Here is a 22,020-nt window from a genome sequence, read left to right as displayed (position 1 = left end):
CTAACGCTGATCATGCCGGGTTGGTTCGTGTTAAATTATGTCTTGCTGGAGTGCAAGGCGTTGTTCTCTGGCCGAACTACGTGATGGGGTAAAACGCCCCAGTAGGTCGCGGGGCAAAAAGCCCCTGGGGCGTTTTACCTCATGCATTGTTCGGGCTACCCACTTTCTAATGTTCGGTAGCTGGCGAACAGTAAGTTTCTATGCCTTTATGTGTATTTTTCTCAGCATCTGGATGGCAAAGGAAGTATTTTGTTAACATTCGCATTGCAATAATTTATTATTTGGTCTTATGAGGTAGGTGAAAAAACCTGCTCATACAATAGTGTCATAGCTGAACACCTGACAGGATGGAATGTGCTAACTTCAGTGCCGTGCCTCCAGAGGTCTAACGGACCTCTCACATAAGATTTAGCCAACTACCATGTTAAATCTTTAATCTAAAGTATGGGGCTACTTGCCCCAGGCCGTGGGGCGTTTTGCCCTGGGGTTGGGGCAAAATGCCCCATTTGCAGTTGCTTCACAAATCACTTCCTAGCTTGGAGTCCGATCATAAGTGAATGAATTTGAGGGGTGCAATTTAAAGTAAAATGTCCAAAGAACGCATTGAGCACAAATTTGGCCTTCCAGGTGATGTGGGACAAAATTTATGTAGCAAAATAAATTATCTGGGGCGTCTTGCCCCAGGCTACCCTACGCTAATAATCCATATGATCTACACTGCCGGACGCAGAGGGTGGCGTACGAGTCACGTCTCATCTTGAGCCCGATTTATAGCATGACCCTTTGTCAGTGCATGAAAAGGTGAACATTAAATCCCCAGTTTTATTATTTCGGTTTTCGTTCCGAGAAGAGCTGGTTGGTTTGGATGCCTCGGGCTGGAGTGGGAGGGGGGGGGGGCTTGAAAACACTACCAGAATTGAATACTGTATAACCCCTGGCCGAAAAATTCGAGAGGCTCAGCCATAGATAAAAAGACGGCTCAGCCCCCGCGTGCCTCAATTCCCGCGTTCAGTGGCGGATCCAGGGGGGGGGGGGGGGCAAAATGGGCATTTGCCCCCCCAAAAGGCATGATTTTAACATTACGCCTATGGACGATGCATGGAAAGAATCGATAAATTGTTATGGTTTGCCCCCCTCCCCCCAAAAAACTCTTAGCTGGATCCGCCTCTGCCCGCGTTTATATTGAACCCCAATCCAAATGACCCCCGGGATCCGTCAGTGCCCTCAGAGAGTATGTAGAACACTAATAGGTCCTCTATGCACCTCCGATCTGAATACTCAGTCGGCAACGCGCGGACGCAATCCATCCAATGTTCGGCAGCGGCGCTGTGTTTTGATGAGCTTAAAATCTGGCGGCTCTTATTGGCACTCGTCCAGCAGATAACGCCCACCAGCGGAAAATATTCCATTCGGCAGCGCTGCAAAAATTTAAACTTATTATTTCTTTTTAAGCTTAATATCGCTAAATGCTTCAGATATTGCCTATTTTATTTGGTTATTTATGCAATAGACAGACAAAGAATCTCTTAAACCTCTTATTCCAACGAATTCTTTGATGATTAGCAAGCCGCTCACGTCGACAAAAACACCGCTACGACGTAGAAGTTCTGCGTAGAAATACGCAAATACTGGAACTTCTGAAGTATTTAGAGCTTGATCCAGTTTGGTGTAATCAAACTGAATCAGCCAGAATCATGAATAGCATACCTAACCAGAATGGCATTGGACTTGAGCAGCAGGTAAGAGCTTTCAAAGTGCGCATGTTTTGTCGCCTATGTGACTTGTCACTGGAATGGCTTGAAAATGTGTAATATAGGTCCTGTTCAGGTAAATATATCAATAAGTTATGATCCTGCCTTTCAGTTTGCAGGCTTGGACCTTCGTGGAGGCTTTCCACCCCCTCAGGCAGCTCAGCGATATGTCGCTCCACCTCATCCTCGGATGGATCAGTTTGATCGGACTGGAAATCAAGCATTTAACAATTTTAGAGGTGAGTTTGCTGAAGAAGAGTGAATCTAACCATAACAATTCATAACAAAATGTTTTGAGTGAAATTTTGAGTAGTTCAGCAGGTGTACCTAATGGCATTTTGTTCGCATTATCTTGAAATTTTACTGCTGTTCAACTGCCCATGCTGATTGCTGGGCGCTCCCATGCAAAATATGTTCAAGGTCCATCTGATAATATCTCAAATATACACTAGTGTATAAATGTTTTGCAAAGGTTCTGTTTAAATGGCTCATAGTTTTGCTAAAAATATTCAATTAATAAATTCAACACTATTGGTTTTAATTATTCAGTTGCTTGTAATCATAAAATTTGATGTTAAGTGCTAGTTACCTAATTAGGAAATTTGATGTGGTATTTTCCATGAATATCCAAACTATTGGAGGCATTTTAGAGTGACATTTTTACATGAAAATGGCAGGGATGTTGCCCTTTGTCAAAATATTGATAGAGACTGCTCAATGTCATATTTAGACACAATTTGTTGTCATTAGATGCCAAGGAGTATTTTAAGAAAGATATAGGTAGGTACTTTAACACAGGTTTAATTATTAGCTCTGCCTATTCCAACTGCACACTGGTTCAGTTGGAGATGGACATTCTTATTGTTTCTCTCCAATGTAATACAATAATGCTATGGTAATACTATGCTTTCAATTTACAGTTGCTAGTCATTTGTTTTAAACTTGTCTAGTAGTGAGCACCTTGCAGCTGCCAAAACTGCTATACAGCCATTTCAACCAACTTTTGTCCAGTAGGTTTGCTTTTTACATCACAATAGTATTTAAACCATTGTCGCATTGCATTGTACAGTCAGTTATATGTCCTTTGTGGAGTATTTTCTGCATGGACATTGGACTTGGAATATCATTGTAGCGCTTCTCATTTCCTGCAATATTGTGGTGATTGTGAGACCAGTATGCATTGCACAGCATACAGTGCTCTATGTGTATTGAGTACTTCAGTACCTCATGAGACCATGACTGACTGCACCAGTGTGTAATCTCCTGAGTGTGACGGTGTACGTGTGCTTTCCACAGTGGCCGGCCTGCCGGTGGGTGGCGGCTACACGCGGGGCGCCGCCGCCGGCCGGCCCGGCTTCGGCGCGTTCGACCCGCGCGGCCCGCCGCCGCCGATGCCGCCCAACTTCGACCGCGGCTTCCAGCAGCGCGGCGGGTACGGCGACTGCAACCGCGTCGACCGCGACCGACGTCCCGGCTACGGCTTCGACCGACCTGCCAACGGGTCTGCGCGCGGCGCCGGGTGTGACGATTTCGGGGCCGGCCGCGGGCGGGCGCGCGCCATCCGCGGCCGGCCCGCGGGTGCCGAGATGGCGTGGCGTGAGCCCTCCTAAACACCGAGGCAGCCTCTCATCCCGTTCGCCACAGCCGACGAAATTGGTGGCGCCCGGGCCGGAGTCGCGGCCCGGGGCGCGCGGTTGTGCCTGGCCTGTGCGCTCGGCACGTCGGCACTGCATGTGCTCGACACACGTCCGCTCTGTCTGTAGCTGGTCCTCTCTCGCTCGCGAGGGCGGCGCGCGCGGACGGCGGCGGGGCGGCCGGCGGCGGCGGAAGGCGCCCCGTCGCCGCCGCCGCCCCCGCCGGCGTCCGGCGCTCGCCGCCCGCAGAGCTCCGTGTAGGATTGTCGGCGTCCTTTCTCTCTCTATTTGCTCTCGGTCTGACGTCAGGTCGGCCACGCACGCCCCTCGGTCTTGGCCTGTCCCGAGCTGCTGTACCTCCACCTTCATCCTGTTTGGTACCCAAACCACCTGGGGTGGTCCGAATGCAAAGAAAATGCACATTGATGTTAGATGCAAGTCCAAACTGTTGCTGAGATATAACAATGCAGAACGGTGGTTTTGTTTGAATTGCAAATGAGCAAAGATACAAAAACCAGAGTATGCCATGTTTTCATAGCATGCGATCAATCAGTTGTGGTAGTCTCAGTCTACTTATTCTAATGTTCTGGGCACTCAATCTTGAAGCTGCATTTGCCCTCTCTTGTATCCCATATTCAATGTGCATCTTCTGTGATGGTTTTCTCTGCTTGTCATATTTGTCAGAAGCTGAACAGCTACTTAGATGTGTATGGATGTGTTGTTTTCACAGACATTAGGCATGAGACATAAATGTTGCTGTTCTACCATGGCTTAATAAGTTTGACATTTTTAAATGGCACTACATATTTTGCCTTTTTTTTACATATGATCAAAAGAAGTTGTCATTGGTATGAGGAGGAGCATGCTGCTTTTGCTTGAGTGTGAACTGGAATGTTCTCTAGATACTATTTTTATTCTGTTGTTTTTGCTTTTGCGGTGTTGTAGGATGATGTATAAATAGTCCACCATGCCTATTCAATCGATGGTAACATAAGTTAAATTACCGAGACCAAATCGGACAAATCACGGAGAGCATTCTACTATTTTTATCTGATTGCCTGATCGCAGCCGAAAATTTCATCTCCATTGGCTGCCAATCCAAAATGATCTCATTTTCGCCGAATTGTTCAGAACACAGCACGATTCCTGATCGCGCACGTGACTGTTTCGTCGCGCACCTGATTCCGATAGTATCGTGGAAACCGCTGACTCCTTGCGGTCGGCAGGTTCGCCGGTCGTGGTGGCCGCTTCGATCGCGCCGGCGACTTCGGCTTCGGGGACCGCCGCGGCGGCTCCAACAACTGGAACAGCTACGGCCGCAACAACAACAGCCGGTCGGGGTGAGTTGGTCACCGTCTCTGGCGAATCCAGGCTCTTGGTGCATGAGCTGGTCTGGTTCCCTCTCCCACCCTGTCTTTCTTCTCTCACCTCTTTTTTCTTTATTCCCCATCTTCTTCTCACCCTTCCTTTCTCACTCTCCATTCCTTCTCCATCACTCCTTTTCCCTTCTCCCCTCCGTCCTACTCTTCCCCCTCTATCCTCTGTATCTCCCTTTCTCCCTCCCTCCCCCTCCCACTTTCCTCTCATCCCATGCTTCTGCCTCTCACTCCCTTCCCATTGCAGTGCTCTAACCAATATACCTCACCGATTGTAGGCGCCACCCAATCAGCCCGGACGGGCACCCCACCGTTTCACCCCGACCCCGGCCGGGGTTCACGGGGTCCGGGGTGCGATCACCCCCTGTTGCCGGCGGCTCGCTGCGTGTGAGAGAACGTGGACTGTATCTTTAACGTCAGCAAAGAAGGTACAAAATACCCGTGTGTCGGTTCTCCTTGTTATACCCCTTAACGGAAAGAATGTATACAAAATAGGTCTGTATTGCCTTTGACCTCGGGCATTCAAAAGTGCAATAAGCTCAATTGCGGACAAACGAATATGCGGGCAAAACGAACGAGCAATAATAAAATGAACGGTAAAATAACGACAGATGCTTAAAAACCTGGAGCGATATCCCAGGTTTTTAAAGGCAGAGGATAGCAGCCTTCATGGTACAAAATACCAATTCAGCCGTAACCTATCAGGTAGGCAGCGGTCGGGGATCGGCGGGAGGTGGTGTCCGAGTCAGTACCGAATACTAACTGACGCACCGTCCGGCGGGAGGCTCTGACCTCGGATCGGTCGATCACGTGACAGGTCACTCGTTTAACATACGTGGGCACCGGCACCGAGCCGGCGGTCACGCGGAGCGGCCGCGCGAGCCGCGCTCAAAGTACCGGTGCACCCAGCCGCCGTGCCGGGTGAAGCCACGATCGCCGAACGGAGAGCGTTACATAACCGCAACATTCCGCGACATTCTCCCCACCCGAAAATCGCAGGCTTCTGCGATTTTCGAACTCCCTAAAATAACATAAGGCACTTCGCTCAAAGCGGAACACATTCGAACACACCTCGCGCACCATTGCCCGGTACCAGTCGATCACTCGCGACGCTCACTCGGCTGCGCCTGATAAGGTCTCAGAATGACCAAACGAAAGCAGTCGCGCAGCACCAGCATCGTCCGGTGATCATGTCGCCACTCAGCCTCGGCGGAAGCCTCGAGCTGCACCGATGGAGGTGTCTAGTGGGCAACGAATGACCGGCGAGCGGTGCGGGTGGCGGCCGAATCGCTCAGCTCGGACTCCGTCATCTCAGCAGTCCGGCACCGGAGCCAGCGAGCGACCTCCCCATGCTCCGACCGGGAAAGGAAATCAGGCATCTCTGTCGACAAAATTTGACAAAATGTGAGCGATAAACCAACACATAAATTGGTTGCAACGAGGGCAATGCAAGGGGACACAGAAACAATGAACTGGTTCACGGGTGGTTGAAAACAATCATTACTTTATCGTTTCAGTTGGTGATGAGCAAACCAATGTAGGGGAACATCATGGGGTTCAGCACTCGTGGCAGGTGCCATCTGAAGGGCCTGTACAACAGTGGCAGAATCTCCTCTTTGGGTACTGAACACCCTCGAGATTCCACGGCCAACATGTCGAGCAGCATGTCACTCTCCTTGGCTGGGATTGAGTTCGGTCCAGGGTCATCGGCGGCGTTGAAGGCTGGGGAGGCTGTAGACGGCACTGACGCTCCGGTGGCCGCACAGCCTCACTGACCGCCATCAGGTTACCGGCAGGCTGCGGCCTGATGACCTCCCCACCATGCAGACGTGATGCCTTGGCCGGTGGCCCGTCGTTCGTGGCTGCTGCTCTGTGGAGAGCCTTGCGACGCCGTTTCCACGACCTGGAAGAAGGCCTTTCGGACGGTCGCAGCTCCAGTTCCGGTGGCTGCATCACCGGTTGTGGCTCCTGAGAAGGGGCCTCATCAGTTGGCGGCCTTCGGGGTGTGTCCAGATCACACCTTTGCTTCTGTTGACGGCCTGGCTGTGAGGGGCGCTGTGGTTCCTCGGTTCGCTCTTGGAGCCCGGCACGCACGAATGTGCCGGAGCCGATCATCGGCAGATCTCGTTCCTCTGCTACTGAGTTGCTGGTGTAGGGCGCGTTGGATCCTCCATCCAGCGGCACTCTCAGCGTCCGATCATTCTTTGGACCGTGTCCTTCAACACGTTCTGCCTGTGAATAGCAGGGTTGTTTGATGCTCTGGACGCTGTAGCGATGCTTTGGTTGATATTGTATGCCGTTCCTGACCTCTGTGTCAGTGAAGCGGTTGCCGTCCCGTTGACCTGGATCCTGGCCCAGCTGTCCAGCAGGCGGTGCTGCGACAGGCTGTCCTCCAGTCTGATGATGGGAGGTGCCCGATGTTGGGGTGGGCACTGGAGCCACTGCTGGTGTCTGGTCGCGATGAAGTGATGTGTGATGAGGGCCGTGACACAGTATGCACGTGCCGCTCCTACAGTCTTTGACGTAATGTCGACCCAGACAGTTGAAGCAGGCTCCGGATCTTTTGACGCTCTTCCAGCGATCATCGACTGACATCTCTTGGTAACGAGCACATCTGTCAAGACGATGTTGATCTTGCTTGCAGACTGTGCATATCCATGATCTTGACGGTTGCCCCTGCACCCTCTGAGCATGAAGGACACTGGTTGTCGACTTCAGCACGAGTGGGTCCGTATCCTCACTCGCCTTGGTGCAGGTCAATTGTACTGACTCCTCTAGACATTCCACCTCCGCCTGAAGAAATTGGAGAAATGCGGCGAACTCGCTGTCCTGGTCTCCAGCAAGTTGTCCTCGCCTTTGCCTGGCCCATTGCAGCCTCCAGGGAGCGGGAATCTTTCCCTTCAACACCGGAAGTAGGACACTTCCGATGTTCGGCACCCTCATGGCTTCCAGTGAGCGTACACCTGCCGTCACCTCGTCCACCAAGCGCCTCAGAGCTTTGAGGTTGTCCGCGCTGGTGACGGCCGGCAGGTTCAGAAGCTTAGTGATGAGGAGGTCCTTGCGGATGTCGTCCTTCCCGAATCGGTCCTTGAGGATCTCCACAGCCACCATGTAGTTGTCGGCTGTCAGCGGTAGTCCCTGGATCGCTCGGGCTGCAGGTCCATCGAGATGTTGACGCAGGAAGCAGAGCTTCTGAACAGAGGAGTAACCCCTGTTGGTGTGAACGTAGGCCTCGAAGATCTCCCAGAACTCCGGCCAGGCCAGCAGGTCACCTTTAAACCTGGGCACGGTGATGTCCAGCTTGAACATCGCCGGAGGCGCGGATGGAACTGGGGAGGACTCGGCTTGCTCCGTTCGCGACAGGAGGCGCTTCCCGAGACCGATGGCCTTGTGGAGGTCTGCGATGTGCGCCGACTCATCTTCAACGCCGAGCGTCTTCAGCTCCGACTCCAAGTTCTCCAGCACTACCAGGTGGCCCTCTCCGATCTCGATGTTGTAGTCGAGCTCGTCCCGCGCGATGCCGTCACTATCACCACGGACTTGTGTGTATAGGGACTTTAGCTCGTTCGTTAATTTTGTGGCCTTTGTGCGCTCCCTAGTGCGTTTGAGTTTCAACTGTTCAATCTCAGTTACGTTACTGCCCGTCTTATTCATTATGGATGAAATGGGTGGTTCTGGCTATTCAGCACCTGTAAATTTCTAGTACTGCGAGCACATCCGGCCCGGAGGACCAAATGTTGCCGGCGGCTCGCTGCGTGTGAGAGAACGTGGACTGTATCTTTAACGTCAGCAAAGAAGGTACAAAATACCCGTGTGTCGGTTCTCCTTGTTATACCCCTTAACGGAAAGAATGTATACAAAATAGGTCTGTATTGCCTTTGACCTCGGGCATTCAAAAGTGCAATAAGCTCAATTGCGGACAAACGAATATGCGGGCAAAACGAACGAGCAATAATAAAATGAACGGTAAAATAACGACAGATGCTTAAAAACCTGGAGCGATATCCCAGGTTTTTAAAGGCAGAGGATAGCAGCCTTCATGGTACAAAATACCAATTCAGCCGTAACCTATCAGGTAGGCAGCGGTCGGGGATCGGCGGGAGGTGGTGTCCGAGTCAGTACCGAATACTAACTGACGCACCGTCCGGCGGGAGGCTCTGACCTCGGATCGGTCGATCACGTGACAGGTCACTCGTTTAACATACGTGGGCACCGGCACCGAGCCGGCGGTCACGCGGAGCGGCCGCGCGAGCCGCGCTCAAAGTACCGGTGCACCCAGCCGCCGTGCCGGGTGAAGCCACGATCGCCGAACGGAGAGCGTTACATAACCGCAACATTCCGCGACACCCCCGGAGTTGGGCACGGTCCGAGCCGAGCTGACGTGAGTCAGTTAGCGTCGCTGTTGGCGGGCTTCTCCGGGCCGCTAATCGCGTGCAGAAGGGGTCGCACGATGCGACTTGACCACAAGTGTCTGCCTTTGACGGTCGGCAGTGACTGGGGAGGATCGGAGCCGAGTGGCTTAAGTGCATAATGGGATAGTGAGAGGATATTTTGTGTCATCGCAGGTTTGAAATATGTAAAGCTGGCGAAGCCTGAAGGAGTGGATGGTGTGGATACACTTTGATTAATTAGCTGGGTCTAGGAATTCTTCCTTCAACGAAGAAAGTATTGATTTGTTACAGTAAGAAATCACTGGGCTTTGCTTCTACCACTTTGTGAGTGTTTATTTGTATAATCGCTGTTAGTTTATGAGACTCGGGGATTCCCATTGTTTATGTTGTGTTTGAATGTTCACGTATTTTTAGCAAGGCAAATGATGTTATTTTATCGCCAATTCAACTGAACAAACAGGATAAACGCTGTGTTGACACATTGTTCACACTTATCAGTCACAGTCCGTTTTTAATCGTAAATCGTAATGTTTGGCAATTCGGTAGCGATGGATGCACAACCAAGTGTCATAATATGGTTAGTTCTGTTATTGAGTCAGCGAAATGGCTCGTTAGGTGAGCGGAATTCGAACATTTGACCTGTTGATCTGTGTAATTGGCCTGCTACATCCCTGTTCTCTAACGTATGACTTTTGTTGAACTGTGGTTGATGGTTGGTTGCGGGACGAGTGGCGTGTCCCGCTTAGTTTAGCGTTAGTGACCTCAGTATGGACCTCTGCCTTCTCACTGACGTGGGTGGTGCGCTGGGGCGAGCTTTAGTCGACCTTTACTGACCAATCTCCCCAGTGCCAGCGGCGTGGTGCGCTTGGGAGAACGTTAGTTGACCTCTACTGAACTCAAATGACCTCTATTAACCTCTGATGACCTCTGACCTCTCTATCTTTCCAGCGCCAGCGGCGTGGTGCGCTGGGGCGAGCGTGAGGAGGACCTGCGCATGAACGACCGCTGGAAGGAGCCCAACGAGGCCGACTGGACGGTGCCGCTGCACCGCGACGCCCGCGTCGAGGAGGAGCTCTTCAAAAACGTGAGCACGGAGCCGCCGACCGGCGCCCGCGGCCCGTGCGCGGTTCTGAGATGCTTTGGAAATATTGAGTCGGCGTATTGATGTTTCAGTGTTTTTGTATTTTTGGTGATTCTTTTTATGCATTGTTTATTTTTCACTTAGCGGTACTTTTTGCGTACTTGTGTGGATTTATAGACTGGCTTGTCCTTAGCCAAAAGTTTCTTTCGCGTTGGTATGATAAGCTGGTCTAAATTATGTGAATTAATTAGTTTTATTTAGCGTTTGGGTTCGTTGAACAGACAATGCCAATAATTTGCAATCATTTGGAGCTCTCAGCGAATGAAGCAAGATGTTTTGGCATGGCAGCCCTATCTTAGCACCTCCAGGCTATTACTGAGTGCCAGCTCAGTGTCTTGAACCAGTCATTTCGCTCATTCGTCACGTATATAAATGTCGTACATCCTTCGCGCCTGTGGTTCCCCTGTGGCGGTGTCGCGGTCAGATTGTGGATGAACTGGGCGTACCCCGCTGACAGCGCGGGCGCTGTGGTCACTGACGACCTATTCCCGGCTGTAATCTCACCCCTCTGGAATGTGATAACCCCCTCCAATCACCGCCGCACCTCACACCAAGCCGCTCACACACCCTGTCTCACCAGCCCTTCTCACCATCCCTTCTCACCGCTCACTTCCTTTTCAGGCGAGCACCGGCATCAACTTTGACAAGTACGACGATATTCCGGTGGATGCCACTGGTAACGACGTGCCCGAGTGCATCAACTCGTTCAAGGAGCTCGACCTGACGCCCATCATCATCGAGAACATCGAGCTGGCCAAGTATACCACGCCCACGCCCGTACAGAAGTACGCGTTCCCGATTATCCTCAAGTCTCGCGACCTGATGGCCTGCGCCCAGACGGGCTCGGGCAAGACGGCCGCGTTCCTGGTTCCGCTGCTGAACCAGATCTTCATGAACGGGCCGCAGGGCAACGCGCCGCCGCCTGATGTCAAGGTGGGTCACTGGGAGAGGATGCGATGAAAGATGAGGGGTTTGGGCTGGGAACTTAGTACAGCAAGCCTAGAATTGTGGGGAGGAGAGAATGTAGGGGAGATGGTTTGTCTGTGGGTGAGTCTAGGGAAGTGATGGGGGGGGGGGGCGATGAATTGTTAAAAATAACCAGGTAGTTTCATGAGTGCATAGTTAAAACAACGAAACATGATAGCTTTCGTATCGCACCTTTTGTTATTGATCGATGATCGCGTACCGATTTGTGCACATTAGCCATGCCTCTCGTCTCCCCTTTCAGCGTCCGATGGGCGGCCGCAAGAAGCAGTTCCCGCTGGCGCTGGTGCTGGCTCCGACCCGCGAGCTGGCCACCCAGATCTACAACGAGGCGCGCAAGTTCTCGTACCGCTCGCACGTGCGGCCGTGCGTGGTTTACGGAGGGGCAGACGTGGGCGGTCAGATGCGCGACCTGGACCGCGGCTGCCACCTGCTGGTGGCCACCCCCGGCCGGCTGGTGGACATGCTGGAGCGGGGCAAGGTCGGCCTCGAGAACTGCCGCTACCTCGTGCTCGACGAGGCTGACAGGTGGGTGGTGGAGAGAGCTGGGAGGGGAGGGAGGGGTCCGGCAGGTGGGAGCGTTCCCACGGCTCCGCCCGTGGCAGTGTCGTAAACTGGGGCAAAGATAAAGAGTGATGTAATGCCGGGGGTATATTTCAGAGGTGGAGAGCGGCTTTGGTTACCGAAACTTTGAATCGAGGGGTGAATGAGACAAAGTTCACTGATTTAATATGTTTTTGATTGCATCATTGTCGATTTAATCAAGTAGTGAATGAGAATAAGTTCACGGATTTAATGTTGTTTTGATTGCATCATTGTCGATTTTCCCCATACTTATACAGCTGACGATGATCGCTGGCCAGCTAACCCGGCTCTGCCTTTTGTTGCCAGGATGTTGGACATGGGCTTTGAGCCGCAGATCCGTCGGATCGTGGAGCAGGACACCATGCCGCCTACCAAGGACCGGCACACGATGATGTTCTCGGCCACCTTCCCCAAGGAGATCCAGGTGAGATCCAGATCTACCAGTCATGCTCCCCATGGAGATCTGGGTAAGATCCAGATTCTGGTCACGTTCCCAAGGTTCAGGTCCTCTTTTTGTTTTCCGTCTTCGATACTTTAACGGCGCTATATCGCTCTCTAGAGCGGAGTATGTATGATAGCTGATTCGTCGAGTAGGTACCGGCTCAGAGTACGTTACAGAGTTATGTACGGCTACTGCTGAACAGCTACACGGAGCGGCCATGAGGTGCGATGACGACGTGGATTCTCAGTACCATGAGCGGTGGCGACTGTGGTGTCGGTGTTATGGGTGTCTGGTGGCGCTCGCCCGTTCTGCCGGCCGGCCTGCCGCTGCTGCCGTGCTCCCGCTATTTCACGCGGCTGCCCGGCTGGCCCCGCACTCTGGTGTCCCCCGGACCGTGGGTCGGGTAGGTCGGGGCCCTGCCAGTCTGTAGGCACCATGGCTCAATCTTGTAAACGCCGTGGAATGACTGGCTGAAGTTCAGCTACAGAAAACTGCCATCAAATGCAAAATGGTTTTCACGCATTTCATGCTATCATATGTTTGAGGGTCCAAAGAATCAATCATCTCGTTGACTCGGATAACCGTTTGTAAGCACTGGTATTATAAATGTTGCCAAATGCCGTGAATAGAATAGTACGGCATTTTATCAGATTGGGCCCATGAGAGGACGGCGGTCGGCCGCCCGGTCGGTCGCCGTTTATAGCTGGTCCGCCGAGCGGGCCGGCTGTCGTCAGCCTATAAATACCCTCCCAGCGTCAGCTCTCCGGGGGCAGGGGAGGGAGGTCCGTTCATGGGTCGCTCGAGCTCCGGCAGGCGCAGTCGTTACAGGTCCACATCGATCGTTAGACGGGAATGATAGTTGACGGTGTATCCCGATCATTCAGACTTGATTAGTCTACATGAAATGACGTGTCACCGTATGGCTGTGTTAGTAGAAAGACACTTCTCATTGCATTAAATGTTTGACGCCCCCTCGTCTGCTCGATTGCCCCCTCGGCCCTCAGGGTTTCGGCGTACCACCTCTCCCAAGTGGCCCCAGGGCCCAGCTATCTATCGTATTTACACGAACCCCAGCACCCCTGCCGTTCGTGACCGGCCGAGTACCTGGGTTCACCGGGCTTTACTGTCTGACGCTAGGTGGCAGCCTCGTCGCACCCTTTGTGCTCGTGTCATCGGGCATCATATGCCGAATAATCGATCAGCCATTCAGCCATGTTTGCTCTGCTAACGCGTTTGCCATTTTGCCATTTGCCGAGATCCGTTGTCTTGCCAACGGGCATCGCCTGTATAATAGGCATGACACTAATAGACCAGACAGCTATCCACATAAAAGGTGTGCTGTTATTTACGTATTTTGCTGGTAAAGGAACGTTGCACGACTACGTGTATCACGGTTGAGCTGAATGAAGTCTCGTTCGACCATCGTTCTGTCTTAGCTGCAGGAGAGAGATTAGACCAGTTTTCTCGGATTTGATGGTGCGTACCGGGCGGTGTTATAAAAGACTTGTCGCCATGGATTTTATGGCGTGTGAGTTGAAAAATATGTAATTCGAGCCAGTGCGTGGTGCAGTGCGGATATGTCATTTGGTGCGACACCGATAGTCTGGGGAAATCTAATGACGTTGATGTGAGTTTTAAAGCCAGGGAAGACCGGAGCTGACAGCCGGGACCTGTGTGATGTGGGATAGTGTTACCAACAAACTGTCCGTCCCACCCCAGTAATTGAGTCCACGGACTTCCCACTGACAAAACCAATGTCCCAATGTTTGTTCGACAGCTGTTCCGCCTCCCTCTAACCCGCCCCCCTCCCCCCTCACAGCGTCTGGCCCAGGACTTTTTAAACGACTACATCTTCTTGGCGGTGGGTCGCGTCGGCTCGACTTCCGAGAACATCACCCAGGAGATCGTCTGGGTGGAGGATGACCAGAAGAAGTCATTCCTGCTGGACCTGCTGCAGGCCACGCAGAACAAGGAGGGTGTCACTGCCGAGAACGGTGGGTTGGAGGGAGAGGTAGGGGAAGGGAGGGGTTCAGGGTGGCCAGGGATGTCCAGAACATTGGGTCGGAGGGGCTGTCTGGAGGGAGGCCGGGTAGGGGGAAGGGTTAGGTGTGCATGGCAGTATCAAGAACGAGTGATCTTGGGACACGCCTGCAGTAGAGATGTTGGGATGGAAGGACGGGTAATGTGTCCAGGAGTGTCCAGAATGGTGGGTTGGTAGGAGAGACTGGGTTGGGACGTGAGGGTACGGGTTAAATAGTGTTCCATGGATTGAAATCGGCAGTGTGTGGACTGTGGGTGGGTTGGGTAGGTCGGAAACGCTGTCTGGTAGGTCAGGCTAGTTGGATGAAGCTTCAGACGAGGTCTCTGGTCTGGTACGCGTACCCGCTTACCTATGTTTGTTTGACCTGTGCCGGTGTCGGGTAGCTTAGATTGTTTCGATGGAACCGGAGTGGAGTTGGCAGTTGGCACTGTGCTCAGAGTTCGATGAGCGGCTTTAACCCTCGCCCGTATAGGGGGGGGGGGGGGGGGTCGAACGGACCCCCCCCCCATGGTTTTTCGTGAATAACTCCCGTAAAAAGGGGCCGATCGCGACGAAACTTTCAGTACCCTCGCGTTCATCAATTTCACACCTACCCTGAATATTTCATGACCCTGACCCAAGTGACCTTTGACCTGTGACCTACTTTTCGAGACCATGTTTGGCTGGAATTGCGATTCGGCGTATGTCGGCTCGCATTAGCCGCGCGTTTGCAGTCTTTTCGTGGTTTCAAGCGTTCAAACATGTGATATGATGTTGCCCCAATGCATTAGGGTGGGTGTCAGGGTCACCTGAAGGTCAGGTCAGGTCATTGACCTTTGATGACCTCGGTTCACTTTTTCGAGTTTTACATGTTTCTAGGCCAGTTTTTGGAGTTGAATGCGAATTTAGCAACCATATGAACATTTACGAAGTAGTTTTGGTGCCTTCGTAACATGTTACGAAGCTGTCAGAGGCGGTTGCCACCTACTACGAATACCCTTACTGGATGACCTGACCTGACCTGACCTGACCTGACCTGGCCTAAATACATGAAGACATCATCTGTGATTAAAACTAACATGATATTCGTGATCAGCACCCCGAAAAACCCCATAGCAGCCACACTTTACGATGTTCTAACAGGTCCCGATTTTCCCGCCTTTGGGGTCATTGATCTGACCTGCAAGGTCAACCAATGACCTAGGACCTTAAAATTGGGTGTTATCGGCTTCCTCTCGTCACGGGCAACACGCTCGTTTTTTCCGCGAAGCTCTAGCTCGATCAGGGGCGAAACGGCAAGGGGGGGGGGGGTCCAACGGACCCCCCCCCCCCTTATACGTTCGCGGCTGGAAAAACACCAATACGGGCGAGGGTTAAAGCGATAATAATGGGACGTTTTGTCTCAGAGGGGAAGGCTGTTCGTTTGTCTTGATTCTCACGGTGGGATTTTATCACCAATCTGGTAAACATTGATTCGTATGGAAACTGGGGTTTTTATTTGGCTGGGGTGGTCCATTATTGTTATCTCAGAACACAACAACAAGAAGGATGAAGATATCCCGTCTTCAGTCTATCAGCCGAGCTCCCATGAATTATGTCTGTCACCTTTTTGTTGCGTGCTGTGGCCATACTTCAGTGTGCTGGGAGCACGTTCAAGTAGATGCCTTCTTGTCGAACTCTTTCACTTTAAAGACACATCAGTGCTCGACCCACTTACACAAACAGTATAAAACGCACATGATTACAAAACTTGTGCGTCACATAACAAGACCCTGAGTCCACATCAACTCCTAGGCTGGCGCGTTCCTCAGTCTGTGCGATTCCCTTCAGAATGTCCTCGCGATTCCGTTCAGAAGGCCGCCGCGATTCCGTTCAGAATGCGGGCACCATGGTGATATTGAGGTCCGTCCGCCCCATGGCGGCGCTGAGGAAGCTGTCACGCGCGCCGAAGCCCGTCGGCGCGAACACGTCTCCCTGCGCCAGGTACGCCGCCCAGAAGCCATACGTGCCGTGCGTCATCACCGTGTGGTTGCACTGGGCGAGCAACGCCAGGTCGCGCTCCGCCGAGCCCGCGCCGCCGGAGCCGGCGATCACGATATCGGGCCCGCGCAGTCGCCGCCGCACCCAGGACAGGTCGTCGCTGGAGACGACGAAGACGGGCCGTCGGTACCGCCGCCGGCAGAGCTGCAGTGCGCGCGTCAGGTACCGCTCGCCCACCAGCGTGCCTTTGTACATACGCCGGACGGCGGTGCGGTAGTCTGTCCGCCGCACGTGCACGCCAATGTAGGTGCACGGGGGCAGTCCGTCGCACAGGGCGTCGGTGGACTGTCGCAGCCGCCGCTGGGCCTCCTGGTGGACCGAGTCGCGAAACGTCAGCTGACGCAGAATGGTATCGCGGTATTTGTGGAAGCGCTTTGCATCACATGGATAATCCGAGATCAGTATCGGACGGCGCCTCTTCGCTGACGCCATCTGGTCGAATTTGCTGTATTTTACCTTCAAGAAGTGGGATTCGCTTTTGACGCAGGACTGGGGCAGTGTCGGCAGCGGTAGCTTGCCGAACAGTGGTGAGAGCGCCCGCTGCATCTCCGGCAGGATCCAGGCGGGCCGCGCGCGCGGGTCGTCCCGCTGCAGCGTCCACAGGGTGGCGTACTCACACAGCTTGTTACCGAGCCGACCGTGGGCGCTGATCGTGGTGAACAGGCCTGACGGACACGGTGCCCCTCCTGCTGCTGCTGCGCTGCCCTTACCGCGCCGGACAGTCGGCCGACTGCCGGCGGGTCGGGCACCCTGTTTACCGTCTCTGACGCGCTGTCCGCCTCCGCTGCCGACTGTCCTGCCTGTGTCTCTGTCGATGCTGCTCGGACTCCGGCCCGGCGGTCGGCTCGGCTGCATGGGACGCACCGGTCGATACCAGTCAGGGGTCGCCAGCAGCAGTAGCAGCAGACTCAGTGTGATGAATGTGACACAGAGCAGCAAATGCCGACGGGACGGAAACATGATGCCGACGGGACGGTTAGGTTCCGTGAATACGAGCACACACGTGTAATCCACCCGACTTCACACCACTTTGCAGCAACCGATCACAGGTTTCCCCACTGACAGACAGCTTCCACCTCCATAAGCTCTATCGATGGCTGGCTGTTTTTGCCACGCCGCGCGGCTGTCCACCGCGCAGTTCGATATGTTGACGCCGCGCGGAGTCTCCCCCACACACTTACACCCCGCGGACTGACGAGTCAGACTGAGCTGACCGCCGTACCGCACCCCACAACGCCGCGCCGGCTAGGACTGAGAGGCGGGGGGGGGGGGACCACGGGCCGCAGCCACATGCGACTCTCGGAATTGTAACGGCAGTCGTTCGGACAGATCGCTGGTCGCTGATAGCAAACCATCCGGTATGAGGGGCGGGGCAGGGCCGTTCGCTGCTCCCCTCCTCTCCCGGGGGGGGGGGGAGGGGGGCTGCTGGACGCAGTGGCGTATTTAGCACAGTGATGTCACTCCCCGTGTTTAGTGCTCCCCATGCTTCCATTGATGCTGAAATATATAAATTTTTCCACGGTACATGACTTGCGTGACTGTGATGTGATTATCAGTTGTCCCATTAATTTATTTCAGAGTATGCTAGTGGGGTGTATGATACCCAACATGAGATTGCTCAATCCGCCCCTTGTGATTGGATATGTGCCACTGCTGGCATTTCCAGTGCTGTGCAGCCAGTGTTCTAAAATTGGATATTGGTTGGGTGTGCCGATGAAGAAAAAAATCCTAGGATGAAAAAAAGAAAGTAAATAACTGCAGTATTTTTGCAAAATGGTGTAATGCCAATTTTTATGCTAACTGATAAACCAGGATTTCATGTCAGGATCTTGACAGGGTGTGGAACAAAAGGATGTGGGTGCATCAACTGTCAAGTGACAAGTGAACTGGCTGTTGGGAATACATGAAACTCTTTTCAGAGATAAAGTAAAGTCGGTCATTCATATTTTAGGGATGAAAATATTTTCCCCATTAGGTGTGATTTGCCACCAAAAAGGCTGAAAAATGAAACACTGTGTGCAGCAGATTGCGTGCTTGTTTTGATACCGATCTGGCTCGTACCGCCTCTATCCTCCGCAACTGAATTCCCCTACTCGACGTGACCTCATCTGTCCCCGCCCCCGACTCGACCTGACCTCTGCCGCCCCCTCCGTCCACAGCCGCCGAGTCACTGACGCTGATTTTCGTCGAGACGAAGCGCGGCGCCGACAATCTGGAGGAGTACCTGTACCGGTACGCCGGCTACCCGGTCACATCGATCCACGGCGACCGCTCGCAGGCCGAGCGAGAGCTGGCGCTGAAAAACTTCCGCAACGGCCGCTGCCCCATCCTGGTGGCCACCGCCGTGAGTGACGCCCCGACCGGATGGAGGGGAGGGGTGCGGGGGGGGGGCGGACCGGAACGAACCGGCTGGTACCGGGTGGTGACTGGTGGGCCTAGCGGGGGTATTGATTACGAGGCTTTGCGTGGTGTAACGGCGCTTTTGTTTGAATGGGAGGTGGTAAATAGATGATAAGTTGAGTATGGTCTGTTTTGGTGTGTTGCTATGGCTTTCTTTACATTTGTAGCTAGGAAGACTAATGTTATGTAACTTCGCTATATGAACAGCCGTGCCGTCACGTGCATATTTATGGTTATTTAGCACGAATTCAATTGGTCTATTTTCTGGATCATTAGCACCATACGCGCCTGCTTTGTGGCATTGAACTGAGCACATAGCGTGACACTGTATACTTCACCCTATACTTCACCCTATGTACTCTCGTTTTTGCTCGTCGCTCTCCCTCTGCCCTCCCTTATCCCCCCCCCACCTCTCCCCTGTGCCGCCGGACTGATCCCCCCCCCCCTCTGTCACCAGGTGGCGGCTCGTGGCCTGGACATCCCGCACGTGAAGCACGTGATCAACTTTGACATGCCGTCCGATATTGAGGAGTACGTGCACCGTATCGGTCGCACGGGACGCATGGGTAACGTCGGCTTGGCCACCAGCTTCTTCAACGAGAACAACCGCAACCTGGTGCGTGACCTGATGGAGCTGCTGACCGAGACCAAGCAGACTGTTCCCGACTGGCTGGAGAACTACTCCCTGGAGGTGCACAAGAGCTCCGGCCACGGACGGCGCGGCGGCAAGAGGTGAGGGCTTTTGGAATGAAGGAGAGAGGGAGAGGGTGTTTGGAGCAGTGTGGGGTGGGGATTGTATGTGGGATGAATTGGTGATTTAGTGAATTTCAGGAATGGAATATGCTGGTACTCTATTTAGGACTGAGCGGCAGCAAGCCACTTAGGGCTGTGTCGTCACTTCGAGGTCGAGTGTTGTGTTTGGTGACCTTGTTTTGTCAATAGGAGAGCTCATCTGGGGTCTTCCGTGTGTAATGGTATTGCCCTATTGTGTGACCAGTTTAGTGACACCTTTGTTTACCTTTTTACTCGCAAATTATGGCACACAGCTTCCTTCGCTGGTCGGCTGCCGTCGCCGCGTTAGTTTATCACCACTGACTCCACGTGTATCTGTCTCAGGTTCGGCGGCGGTTTCGGCGGTCGCGACTACCGCCAACAGAACCGCAGCGGCGGCTACAACAAGACAGGCGGCGGCGGCGGCGCGGGCGCCGCGCAGGGCTACAACCAGGGCAAGATGGCCGGCGGCGGCGGCGGCGCCTTCCCCGCCTACGGCATGCCTCCGATGGGCGGCATGTATGGCTACCCGATGCAGATGAGTGGCTACGGCGGCGCGTACGCGGCTGCGCCGCCCCACGCCGCCGGCGGCACCGACAACACCTGGTGGGGCAACTAGGCCGCCAGCGTGCCGGGCCGGCGCGGAGCGCGCGGCCGCGCCGCGCCGCGCCGGTCCCCCTCCCACCCACCCACCCCTCTGTCTTAGTCGCTGTCGGCAGCAGCCCGTCCCGCCCCCGCCGTGTAACACTGGCAGGCGACGGCGTGTGCGGGCGCGCGCTCCCTCGGCGGGCGGGCGCCCCGCGCCGGCCGGCCAGATCCCCGTCTCCCCCCAACTGAGCCCGCCGCCCGCGGTCCAACGGCCGCGGGCGGACGCGGCACTTCTGATTGTGATGTCGCTCAGTAGATGGCACTACTGCTCACGGCGCCAGCGACCGCCGCCGCGCGCCACCGTCGGCTCTCCGCTCCGCGCGGACGGGCGCACACCAAAGACGCGAGCTCTGACGTCAGCAGCCAGGTGATGTCACGCTGGAGCGCGCACACGCAATTTTTGGGGTGTTCGCTGCTGCCTCTTTGCTCTCATTTTGGTGTGTGTGCGTGTGGTGGCGACGTTTTTAGCGTTATCATTCCGCGGCGTAGTGGGAAACTGTGGTGTGTGCTGTTTGATTTTCGTGCTTTTGCGGTGTAGAAGAACTTGATTACTCAGCGTTATTATTTCCCTTCCTAATCCAGGCGATAGCTAACTATTTCAGCGTCGCGGCGCTTAGGTGTTAATATTTCCACGTCGGTCGGTCGGCGGCCAGTCGGCGCCGGCCCAGCTGCCGACCAGTTATCCGAGAAAACGTTGTATTCTTTCCTGGCCGGGCGGCTACCGGCCCAGCAGCTGCCCAGATTGAGCGGGGCCCAGGCCCGCCCCGCTGTGAGCGAGTCACACCCAGAGAGAGAGAGTGAGCGGAAAGTAGAGCGAGCGAGCGGCCCGGCCGGCCGTGGCCTGGCCGCGGCCGCCGGTCCGCCGTCAGTCGGCCGGCGGCGGCGTCGGTTTTCTGTTCTGTTCAGCACTTGTTTTGGGCGCGGACGCGCGCGCGCCGTGACGCGGGCTGGCGCGCGAGCTGGCCGCCGGCCGCGGATCTCAGGGCAGACGCGAGCCGACCCGCGCCGCCCGCCGGCGCGCCACCGCGTCTCACCAGGAACAAGTACAAACTGCGCGCGCGCGCGGGAGGCGGCTGACCGCGCTCTCGGCGGGCCGCCCGCCGGCGATCAGGCGGCCGCGCGCCGCCCGTTTGCTTCGTTCGTGTTTTGTAGCCTCTGCCAGGGGCGCCGTACGGCGGCCGCCGCCGTTCTGCGCGAGTAGCCTCTGCCGGGGACGCCGCGTCTGTGGCTGGGCGCTGCGGTCGGGCCGAGCGGCCGGCGCCGAGGCGGGACCCGGCGTCCCCGCCCTACCGGAGCTGCCCGGCCGGCCCCAATCGGCGGCCGGCGGGCAGACTTATCATTTTTGTACGTGATCTTGCAGACCGATGTACTGTGCAGTGAAGGGGTGCGACTGCTAACGGAGAGAGGAACACTCGTGATCAAACAGCTGTATATCTTTGACCGTAGCGGCCAGAGGGCGGACACCTGCGGGCAGAAATACAAGGAAAGAATATGATACCAAATGGCGCGTTTTTGCTGGGTGTGTTGGGAAGAGAGGAGTGACCTGTATGGCAGTGACGGCGACAATGAAATAGTGATCTGCGGGGACCGTTCAGGACACACGTTTCACATCAGATGCAGTTGTAAAAGACAACACACATTGGTCGTCCCGTGGAGCCCGTGTTGATGGTTTCTGCTCAGGGGGGCTTCCACGTTCTAATGCTCGATGAAGTCCATCTGGGTTCAGCATCAAGTGCTCCGGCAGTGTTTAAATGCAAAGTGTTCAAATACCCAACCACAACCATTTCAACTCTTATATAAGCCTTTGCCCCCAGCCCGTCCCCAGATCCATTAGTTC

At 54.4% G+C, this 22,020-nt stretch overlaps 1 protein-coding gene across 2 annotated transcripts; it reads left to right on the top strand.

Annotated features, from left to right (window-relative positions):
• The first annotated feature begins 1,402 nt into the window (after positions 1 to 1,402).
• LOC122370988 (ATP-dependent RNA helicase DDX3X-like) lies at positions 1,403 to 21,685 on the top strand. Of its 2 annotated transcripts, none has more exons than XM_043347013.1 (12): positions 1,403 to 1,739; positions 1,864 to 1,990; positions 3,048 to 3,183; positions 4,612 to 4,725; positions 10,101 to 10,236; positions 10,915 to 11,226; positions 11,522 to 11,805; positions 12,169 to 12,286; positions 14,124 to 14,298; positions 18,524 to 18,708; positions 19,222 to 19,496; positions 19,881 to 21,685. In XM_043347013.1, the coding sequence occupies exons 1-12, from the start codon at positions 1,695 to 1,697 to the stop codon at positions 20,152 to 20,154; spliced, it is 2,181 nt and encodes a 726-aa protein (XP_043202948.1). In that variant the 5' UTR covers positions 1,403 to 1,694; the 3' UTR covers positions 20,155 to 21,685. The 2 variants fall into 2 exon arrangements, with proteins under 2 accessions (XP_043202948.1, XP_043202947.1); XM_043347012.1 differs by having other exon boundaries at positions 1,550 to 1,739; positions 3,048 to 3,252.
• The last annotated feature ends 335 nt before the right edge of the window (positions 21,686 to 22,020 follow it).

The sequence above is a fragment of the Amphibalanus amphitrite genome, unplaced genomic scaffold, assembly GCF_019059575.1.
Source record: "Amphibalanus amphitrite isolate SeventyFive unplaced genomic scaffold, NRLGWU_Aamphi_draft 001192F_arrow, whole genome shotgun sequence".
NCBI classification, from domain to species: domain Eukaryota; kingdom Metazoa; phylum Arthropoda; class Thecostraca; order Balanomorpha; family Balanidae; genus Amphibalanus; species Amphibalanus amphitrite.
This window is presented reverse-complemented; position numbering and strand designations above follow the sequence as displayed.

Coding starts and splice junctions, on each gene's coding strand:
- LOC122370988 (XM_043347012.1), top strand. CDS start 1,695: ATGAATAGCATACCTAACCAGAATGGCATTGGACTTGAGCAGCAG. Junction 4,726..10,100: donor AACAACAACAGCCGGTCGGG/GTGAGTTGGTCA, acceptor CTATCTTTCCAG/CGCCAGCGGCGTGGTGCGCT. Junction 12,287..14,123: donor CCTTCCCCAAGGAGATCCAG/GTGAGATCCAGA, acceptor CCCCCCTCACAG/CGTCTGGCCCAGGACTTTTT.